Below are 10519 nucleotides of genomic sequence, written 5' to 3'. Positions count from 1 at the left end.
AAGAGAGCAAGAGAGAAAGAGACAGAGATAGAATGAGAGAAATCTTTCAACTGTAGCTCAAAAGCCTGATTGCAAATCAAAGCCTGTTTGACCTAAGCTTACCTATAGCACAAGGGGACCTTAATAGTCATGATTGCTGATACCTTGCCTCCATGAGTCTCCCACAGAGAGGCAGCCTGATTGTCTAGAACTAGGCTCCAGCTTCCTAAGACACAACCTCCGTTTTCCTCAAAATTCAGAGAACCAGGAGTCGGGAGCTGAAATGGCTCCTCTTTTTGGAGTGTTCAAAACTGCCTCATGCATCATTGTCTAGGCTTAAACATGTTCTCCCCCTACTGTTTGCAGGGGGTATTGCAAACCACTTTCATCGCCTATTCAAAATAAATAAATAAAAACCTTTGCTCCCACTTTGCAGCAGCTGCGCACAAATCGAACAAGTAGCCTAACAGACTTGAGTCACTTACATGTTAGTACATGTTGAGGGGGTGGGGGGGACTACTCTTGATCCCTGTTGAGTCCTGAATTAATCCATAAACGTGAAGATTCCTGTTAAGGTTAAAATATTTTAACAATACAATGCTCAGAAACAAAATTAGGAAAAAACATACTCAGATATAAAACTTAACATACTCTTCTAAATATTATAAAAGCATCATGTGAGAAATTACAATGTGAGGTAATTTTCTGCTAGCATTTAGTATGCACCTCTCTTCCATCAAAGCTAAGAATGCTGTCCCATAAAACTGTATAACTCAAAGAACAGATATGTCAGCCTCCTAATCTATGTTCCTCAGTCCATAATTAGTACTGGAAAGGAGTATGTATCTTATGCCTGTGTGACCTTGGAGACAGTAGTAAGGGAAGCTGGTGAGAGTGAGCAGGAGATAATGAGGCAGACCAAACACATGGAGCAGAGGTGACCGTGAACGGCAGCTCCATCTGAAGGCCCGCTGCGTACGAACGGGAGTGGAGCTGGGAAGAATATGAAGGAAATCATCCCTTCTCCCAAACACATCAATTGACTTCAGTTTAATGAAACGATCCGGATTCCAATTTCAGTAGGTGGTCATTTAAGTTTTATTAACATATATACAAAATACCGCATTGAAACGAGTAAGGGAAGTTAATTAGCCCGGCGCGTGAGTCAGGCTGCTGTGTAGGTGTAGGCACTGGAGATGTCGTTGAACTGGAGGTAGTCTTGCAGCAGTGTGGGAATAGGCAGCTGCTGCACAAAGGAGGGTTTAGACAGAGCATCACTGCCCACTGCAGCTCGCACTGCCAGTCGACACAGATGAGTCAGTGCAGGAACACTCTCTGGTACACAGAAAAAAGAGATTACTCTACCAGTGAAAGACAGAATTAGACAACTTGTACAATGTATAAAGGCCTAAATGTGTGTTATATGATATATAGGTGGAAACTGTAAAGACTTTAATAGTAATTAAAGGGGCAGGGGAGTGCAGCTTGGTTGTTCCCATATTGTTTTTTCACAGGATGTTTACCAAAATGTCCGTGTGGGGTCCAAGTGCCTTCAGCTCGACGGCGAGAGAGAATGTGAAGCATCGTGGAGGGCAGAGACTTCCAATTAATAAACTCCAGCAAGAAATTAAGCACCCTGCTCTCTGCCTCTTCAAGCCTGCATACAATTAAAACACCACATGGGGAATAACACATGTGAAGAAGAGTGGCAGAACTAACATCCTTCCCCATTCATTTTAGCCTTAAAGCAAACAGCACCTCCCTCGCTTCCTCCAACTTACACGACATTATGTAAACGAGATTGCCGATGGTTAACATAAATCAACATGAGAGGAGCAGCTGGGCAAATGCCTCGCTGCTCTCCTTTCTTACATTTTATGCTTGAGGAGCAGAGAGGGGTCGAGTCCAGCTTTGAGCAGCAGGGGGAGCCAAAAGGGCGCACTGGGCAATTCATCCAGGGCCGCCTGCACCAGCGCCCACAGCTCCTCACCCGCGGGCAGGCCGGCATGCTCCAGGATCAGCGGCAGATGCTCAGGTACATGACCCTGCAAGGCAAGGACATACGTGGCCAGGCTAACATGCGCACCAGCAGCCAGCAGCACCTGAGCGATCTCTCGGCTCTGGTGGCATTCTCCATCTAAACTGGGAGGCAGAGCAAGAGGGAGGTGTAACAGATCACAAAAGAACACCACTGTGCTGTTGTGCATGGTGCCTGTTAGAAGCAGCTGGGTTCATACTTCCAGGAGTTGCACCACAGAGCCATGTCCAGAGGGCAGTAGTATCCAAACTGCCTGCAGTTCTGGGCATCTGGGCTGTAGCCCTCTCTGAGCAGCGGCCGAAGACTGTCCGCTTGACCACCAAGCACTGAGAGATAAATGGGGCTGACCTTCCCCTCACCCTGGTCACAGTCCCTGCCCGTCACAGAGATCAGTTTCTCCAGAATGCTGTAGGTGGTCACAAGGAATGAAGACACAAGGATTAATACAACAAAACCAACACCCAATATTCTTCGCTTTATAAAGGCTACACTAACACGCCCCACCTCTTCAACAAGACTTCATCATAGCCATTCGAACAAATTCAACTGCAAGTGCTGGTCTTTTAGTATTGACTCATGGCTTGACCAGAGGAAGTAATTCTTCAACAGCCATGCTGCTTGCTAAATACATATGTATGTAAGCATCCTAACATTCTTGGGTGTGTGTGTGATGCATCAGACCCTGATTAGGGCTTAATGTCTTTTACACATCTGTATCAATAACATCCAACTAAGAAGGGTACTAACTATTGCCACACATGGCTGTTGCGATTTACACACACACACACACACACACACCTGTCAGACCACGTCCCCCTCACCTGACACGAGCGAACTGGGCCGCGGCATGGATGGGAAGCTGCCACTGGTCCTCGTTGCAATAGAGGTTTGGGTCTGCCTTTCGGGCCAGGAGAAGCTCCACACATGATAAATGTCCCTCTTGAGCAGCAATGAGAAGCGGTGTGGCCAGGTCATTTGCTTGGCAATTCACATTTGCACCTGCACCATTATAAAGATGTATACCAGTGATATTCACAAAAATGCTGCTGTGCTTCTTGTGTTCCTCTCTTTTAAGCCCATTTTCTAACCCCACACATACTCCCTCAGAACCTAACTCTGAAAATTCCAACAATGCCAAAAAAGAGGTAAAACTAATGTCATATAGCATGATATCGCAACGCCAAAATTTAAGTAGTTCTTACCATTGACCAGAGTAAGCAATGAACTTGCAGCCCAATATATGCAGAACAGTCAAGTTAATCATTGAAAAGGTGCCCTCACCAGCATTCACAAGGACTTCTAGACAGTGGTGACGTCCATACTGGGCAGCAACGAACAACGGCGTGATCCCGTAGTCATCCACAGCCTCAAGAGAACAAATGCTGACCAGGAATTTCACAATCTCAGTGTGGCCCTGGGAAAGAGGCAAGAATAACTTTCACACCGCTACTGCCTTCCAGAAGTAATAATTCAGGTCTTTACTACATGACTGCAGACTTCAAAAGCATGGGGCTTCTGGTTTAAAAGTACCTTGTAAACTGCCTGATGAAGACAGGACCAGCCTGAGGTGGAATGAGCTCCATTGACCTCTGCTCCTTTACTCACTAGCAGTTGCACCACTTCTTTATGTCCACCATCCACAGCTTTAAACAAACCAGGAGAACCAAATATATTGAAACAATACATATGAAATGTCAATCAATAAACTATGCAGGCATGTATGTCTAAAATGTATAATGACTTGCCTGCAAAAAGGGGGCTGGAAAGGTCATTGGACATTTTTTTTATATCTCCACCACCCTTTATAAGCCTGTTAACTGCACGCAGGTGTCCGTTCTTGGCCGCGAAATAGAGAGGTGTTTCGGAGTTGTGTGTCAGCGAGTTCACGTAGTCTTCGCAGGTCACTTTACGTCCCAGTGAAGGTTATGCAGACGCGTGTAAAACAATTATTATTCAGTATGATTGCCACTATATCTTTATACTGAAACGGAGATTATGACATTATTAAAAATGTAATTGAACTATCCACATTTTCCTGACTGACTAGCCAAAGTACACGCTATAGTCAAATACAAGAATCAACGTGTTGCAACTCACCAGCGGCACCAAGAAGAAACCGCACACACTCTGAAGACCCAGATGCTGCAGCCTCATGCAAAGCGGTCCACCCTCGGTTGTCTTTGACGTCTACAGAGTAGCCTTTCTTGATGAGTTTAGAAACTCGTCTACTGTCTCCTCGTCTAGCCGCAAGAGCTACGGTTGAGCAAGTATCTTGATAGCATTCCGTGAAATCCATTATAACTTTGCTGCCAGCTATCTAAACAGTGAAAACGATGTCAAGGAATTTTACTACAACCAATGTCTCCACCCTCAGTACTAATTTAGCTAGCTAGCAAGCAAGCATAGTTAGCCACACAGCTGGAAGATTATTAGAAAATGTAACTAACTGATAGTTAGCCACATAGCTGAAAGATTATTAGAAAATGTAACTAGTTAACTAGCAAGCTAAGTGCTTAAATGTCACAGGTGCTACCTTGTATAAAAGAAGCTAGTTGGCTAATGTGAAAATCACATTCCAGTTTAAGTGGCACTACTAAAACTCTAACCCTAGGGAAGATTAAAAGCTACAGCCCAGCTAATGAAGGCTAGCCAGCTAAACTGGCCACCACAGATCATTCAAGTATAAAACCAGCTACATATCTATCTTAGCTAACTAGCGTTAGCTGAGCAACGTTATATCTGTCCCGACTGCATAAATCCCACATATAGCTATATACTTATATATGGTCTTAACCCTAGCTAGCGTTACTCAATATTATCTAGCTGTGTATGCTAGCTATCTAAATAATAAATGCAACGTTTAACAGCCTATGCAAAAAATGTCAAAAGTAATTGAATGGGGACAACGCTAGGTTAGCTAGCTTGTCCAGGCAGAAGTGAAACTCGGCTATTTCAGGTCTATATGAACTAAATCTAATGAGCATTTGAATTAATTTAGAGGGCTAGCCGATTTATCTGCAAGGCAAATATACTAGCTAAATTGCTCTCTGATCAGATGCACGTAGCTAAAAGAGAATATTGTGAAATATTCGGAACTGCTGCAAGGTTTATCGACCTTTTAGTTCTAGTAGCACGTGACAGCTAAGCTAGCTAGGGTTCCTTAAAACGGATGTTGAAAGTATTTCTTCAAAATAAAAGCCTGTGGGTGTGATTCGTTGAAAGGAGTATAGGGGCTTAAGAGGTCGTTGTTTGTCCTTTGTAATATTTTATATCGACGGTATGTGGTCCAGACCTTTCCATTAAGAAATATTGCATTTTCGTATGTCAGTCTTTACACTAGTAAAATTCTTTCCAAACCGCATGCCATTTGAGGGACAGCTCCAGTTTATTTAACCATCTTTCTCCCGAGGATTTCATATAATGATTTGTAAAATGTGTACAGTATTTATGTTCTTTGTTCCTACTTGATCCAAATGAGTCTCCATCCAAATGCCATGTATATTACGCAAATAAGACATCATGTCTGGTATGGCTGTAGGGAGATTAGAGATAGAGTGAAGGTAGTGAAATGTTGTTTGTAGAGCATGAATGAGTTATACATCTTTATGTATTAATGAGGAGATGGCACCTGTTGGCCTGGTTTTATACATCCCTGTGTGGATTCTAAAGTTGATTCCAGTCATCTTATTAGGTCGCACTCATTTCTTATGTACACATGAATGTTTGGATGATCTAAAAAGAAATCCAGTAGGTATTAAACAAATTATTTGCTCATTAATACTGTACTATTATTGCATGTATCATAAGCCACAGAAGGCCTTTATAAATTATTTTATATCAGGTATCAGGTTCTGGTAAAGTGTCCATGTGAAAAAGTGCATCCATGTAAGACCGGTTGTCACACATGCACAAGCAAGAGTGTGATCCTTTATTATTGAGGGTTGTTTTAGTCCAAAATTGTCTTAGCTTATTCTTAAAAATCTTACAAGTAAGGTTTTCTATCTAGTGTATTGCTTAGGCAAAAACAACCAACAAAATTAATCATATAATACATTATATAAGGTAGATTAATGTACGTCAACCAGTTGGTCACATGTCTCACCATACAAATTAAGACTCTGGACATACTATATACAAATGTCAAGCATGCATTTAGCTCCACACTTCTGTACTACCATGCCCTTTCCCTTGGCAAATCTGACCACAACCTTGTACATATACACTGAGTGACTCCGTGAATCCCATTAGTTGGACTTTGATGGCCTTACACATTGTTTCACAAATAGAAGCTTGAGTTTAAAATCAAAGAGAGTAAGAAGGCTTATAGCATGAAAGTGGAGGACAATCTGGAGAGGGGCAAAGTGGAAGAGGTGTCTGATCAATTGACAATAATCTCTGGCTACAAACGTCCCTGTGATCAACAAATAGAGGAGTCTTTGGGGAGGGCACATAAAACAAATCTCTTCTGTAACAAATTTGACCAAAGGTCCTTAATTCATCCATCTCTAAGGGTCCCCTTTCACATCTCATCTACTGGGTCTTCACCACCATCTCACTCTGTGATGAAGATCCACCCCTGCTCTCCCCATCCCCTCCGCTGATGTCTGCCCTTATATCTATTACAAGTGATCAGTTGAGTAGAAAGCTGAGGAGACTACAGGCAGGGAAGGCAGCAGGCCCTGATCATGTCTGCTCTAAAGTACTGAATGCTTGTTCAGACCAGCTCTGTGAAGTGCTGCAGTAGATCTACAACCTGAGCCTGAGACTAATGGGTCCCAAGGATTCGGAAGACATCCTGTCTGTTACCAGCAGCTAAGATAAAGAACCTGAAGAAGCTGAAAGACTACAGCTCTGTGGCACTAACTTTACATCTGATGAAGACTGCAGAAAAGCTTGTTCTCAATCACCTTAGAACACTGATGATGATGATGATGATGATGATGATGATGATAGATTCTCTACAGTTTGCCCTTTAGCCATATGTGGGGGTGGAGGAAGCAGTTATCTGCATGCTAGACAGAGCCTGCTCCTACCTGGTTTCGACAGGTAGCACCATGGACCATATTCTGTGACTTTTCAACTGCCTTTAACACCATCCAGCCCACATGTCTAAGGCATATGATAAGTGCTGCACAGATGGACATTGCCCTGGTGTCTTGGATCACAGACTTACTGGCACAAAGTATCTGTGGCTGAAAAGCTGTATGTCAGAGCATGTCATAGTAACCCAGGTGCACTACAGAGAACTGTTCTGGCTCCCTTTTCCTTTACACTTCTGACTTCAGGTACAGCTCTGAGACATGTCATCTGCAAAAGTTCTCAGGTGACATGGCTATTGTGGGGTGTATTAGTGGGGGATGGGGGAGGAATACAGGAGCCTGAGTGACAGCTTTAGCAGTGTCAGCTTAGCCATCTCCACCACCAGAAAAGAAAAAAGAGATGGTGTTGGACTTCTGTATGAAGGCAAAAACTCAAACCCTGTCATCATCCAGAGTGAGGGCATTGAGGTTCTACTGACATGCAGATACCTGAGTGTTTATCTGGATGGCAAGCTGTGTGGGCAGGAAACACAGTTAGTCTGTTCAAGAAGGGACAGAGCCAGCTGTATTTTCTCAAGGTCCTTTGTGTACATAGAAACTTACTACATACATTCTGTGAGTCATTAGTGTCGAGTGTCATCTCTTATGCAGCTGTGTGCTGGGATAACAACATCACCACAAGAGACACTTGCTGTGATCATCAGGAAGGCTGTCTCAGTCCTGGGGCTCAGACTGGACCCAGTGGAGAGGAGAATGCTATCCAAGCTCTCAGTCATCATAAGCAAACCTACACCCCCTCTCCTTGCAGTAATTAGCACACAGTGGAGCACAATCAGCAGCAGGCTACTTCTGCCTTGGTGCAGAAGTGAGTGCTTCTGCAGATGGTTTCCTGCAGCTATCTGATTATAAAACACTATCCTTACCTCATGTATTTAATATGGACAGTTCATTTCCCCAACTAGACTGACTCCTGTACTTTTTTGGCCTCTTCAGGCCAAAACACTCACTGTTTGTTATTAATGTTATTATTTTTACTGCCATATTTGACTCATATGTCTGTATCTTGTATATATTGCACAGTACTGGTGTTCAAGGGTACATTAGCATATTTGCACAAGACTTTAAAATACATTTGTATTTTCAGCACATTAGTATATTTGTATGGGGTATGTTGAGTACATCTGTACAACGCAAATACATCTGTATATGTGTACATTCTTAATCTCATATCCACATCTGGTCCTTTTTGCACCATATGTAGTTATGTACATTGGAATTCTTTTTAGAGTATATTTTCTATAGGTATTTATACTTTTACTTATTTTCTTCTCTTTTAGATGTACACTGCCTGGCCAAAAAAAAAGGTCACCACCTGGATTTAACTAAGCAAATAGGTAAGAGCCTCCCATTGGATAATTATTGCATGGGTGATTATGTTTCAGCTGGGAACAAGTTATTTAACCCTAAATGATGCAGTGAGTAGCTTCTCATTTGTTAAACAACCATGTTGAAAACACATCCTGTGGTTATGGAAAAGATGTTAATCTGTTTCAGAAGGGTGAAATTATTGGCATGCATCAAGCAGAGAAAACATCTAAGGAGATTGCTGAAACTACTAAAATTGGGTTAAGAACTGTCCAACGCATTATTAAAAAGTGGAAGGACAGTGGGGAAACATTATCTTCAAGGAAGGAATGTGGTCGGAAAAAAATCTTGAATGATCGTGATCAGCTATCACTTAAATGTGTGGTGAAATTAAATCGTAGAAAAACAACAGTAGAACTCAGAGATATGTTTAATAGTGAAAGGCCATTTCCACACACACAATGTGAAGGGAACTCAAGGGATTGGGACTAAACAGCTGTGTAGCCTTAAGAAAACCACTTGTCACTGAGGCTAACCAGCAAAAACGGCTTCAATTTGCTAACGAGCATAAAGATTGGACTCTGGAGCAATGGAAGAAGGTCATGTGGTCTGTTGAGTCCAGATTTACGCTGTTCCAGAGTGATGGGCACATCAGGGTAAGAAGAGAGGCGGCTGAAGTGATGCACCCATCATGCCTAGTGCCTACCGTACAAGCCTGTGGGGGCAGTGCTATGATCTGGGGTTGCTGCAGTTGGTCAGGTCTAGGTTCAGCAACGTTATGTGCCCAAAGAATGAGGTCAGCTGACTACCTGAATATACTGAACGATCAGGTTATTCCATCAATGGATTTTTTTCTTCCCTGATAGCACAGGCATATTCCAAGATGACAATGCCAGGATTTATCAGGCTCAAATTGTGAAAGAGTGGTTCAGGGAGCATGAGACATCATTTTCACACATGGATTGGCCACCATAGAGTCCAGGCCTGAACCCCATTGAGAATCTTTGGGATGTGCTGGACAAGACTTTGCGCAGTGGTCCAAATCTCCCACCATCAATACAAGATCTTGGGGAAAAATTAATGCAACTCTGGACAGAAATAAATGTTGTAACATTGCAGAAGCTTGTGGAAACGATGCCAGGGCAAATTCCTGCTATAATCAAAGCTAAAGACGGTCCAATGAAATTTTACCGTGTGTGACCTTTTTTTGGCCAGGCAGTGTATTTCTCTGTTTAAAGCATTTTACTATACTTTCACTGTCTTACATTCTTCCACTATATATTGTACTACTGCTCTTAACACCCAGAATTCTCATCTGGGATCAAAAAAGTGTTCTCATCTCATCTTATTTTGTGTCTCTTTGTGTAATCTAATACTGAATTGAAACATTTACTTCTAACCTGAAACAGAGAAGCTGAAATTAAATTACAACACATTCTGTGCTATTCAGTCCAGAGCAAAGCATTTGCGTTTCTGTAGTATTCAGATGATTCAGAGCATTTGGACATTTACTTCTATTTTTATTCTGCAGTAATATGCATCTTATATCTACAGTCAGAAAATAATCAAATTATTATACAAAATAAATGTAATTAAGATAATGTCTTGACTTATTTATTGACGTACTGCATATTGATAATTCTTCATTTTAAATTACTCTTTGAGCCTATCTTTTGACATCTTATAAGACAGGACTTTAGTGTGGATTCTTAAAGATGCACTAATGGAATTTTTGTCAGTATGTGTCTCCCTATTTCACTCTCATGTGTCGCTACCTTTTGTCATCCCATCAGCACTGCCTCTCACCTTTCCAGAGTCTGTTCACCAGCTGCCAATATGAATGGGTGTATAAGTGTATGGACTGCCGTTCAAACATTAATTATTCACAAGACCCCTTGAGCGTGTGCCTTTGTTTATGTGTATTCGAAGAGACCACATAGATGCTTTTTCCTACAGCAAGTTCAGTATTTGGTGGGGGTCAGTAACACCAGCAGTTCAAGAAAATGCTCCCACCATGCCTCCAGTGCATCTATGAAGACAAGTAAGTAATTCAGTGCATTGACTGCATTGTCTCCAGTATTTAGGGACTTGTGTAACT

General features: G+C 42.2%; 1 protein-coding gene across 3 annotated transcripts; it reads right to left on the bottom strand.

Moving 5' to 3' along the window:
* Positions 1-1053: 1053 nt before the first annotated feature.
* Positions 1054-5180, bottom strand: asb3 (ankyrin repeat and SOCS box containing 3). Of its 3 annotated transcripts, XM_027002612.2 has the most exons (10): positions 5133-5161; positions 4115-4334; positions 3763-3921; positions 3548-3660; positions 3299-3431; positions 2839-3016; positions 2217-2423; positions 1852-2121; positions 1503-1636; positions 1054-1314 (listed from the first exon to the last, which is right to left on the bottom strand). In XM_027002612.2, the coding sequence occupies exons 2-10, from the start codon at positions 4311-4313 to the stop codon at positions 1145-1147; spliced, it is 1563 nt and encodes a 520-aa protein (XP_026858413.2). In that variant the 5' UTR covers positions 4314-4334; positions 5133-5161; the 3' UTR covers positions 1054-1144. The 3 variants fall into 3 exon arrangements, with proteins under 3 accessions (XP_026858413.2, XP_026858412.2, XP_026858414.2); XM_027002611.3 differs by having other exon boundaries at positions 4115-5180; XM_027002613.3 differs by having other exon boundaries at positions 2839-2956; positions 4115-5180.
* Between the last annotated feature and the right edge of the window lie 5339 nt (positions 5181-10519).

Source organism: Electrophorus electricus, chromosome 15 (assembly GCF_041902795.1).
Source record: "Electrophorus electricus isolate QZ-2024a chromosome 15, ASM4190279v1, whole genome shotgun sequence".
Taxonomy (NCBI): domain Eukaryota; kingdom Metazoa; phylum Chordata; class Actinopteri; order Gymnotiformes; family Gymnotidae; genus Electrophorus; species Electrophorus electricus.
Note: the sequence above shows the minus strand (reverse complement) of the source record. Positions and strands in the feature narration are given on the sequence as shown.

What these genes read in the sequence shown, in the direction of transcription:
- asb3 (XM_027002611.3), bottom strand. Translation starts at nt 4,313, where the DNA reads ATGGATTTCACGGAATGCTATCAAGATACTTGCTCAACCGTAGCTCTT. An exon ending in TTCATCAGGCAGTTTACAAG is followed by an intron (nt 3,432 to 3,547) that starts GTACTTTTAAAC and finishes CCTCTTTCCCAG; the next exon opens with GGCCACACTGAGATTGTGAA. An exon ending in GACCCCACACGGACATTTTG is followed by an intron (nt 1,315 to 1,502) that starts GTAAACATCCTG and finishes TCTGTGTACCAG; the next exon opens with AGAGTGTTCCTGCACTGACT.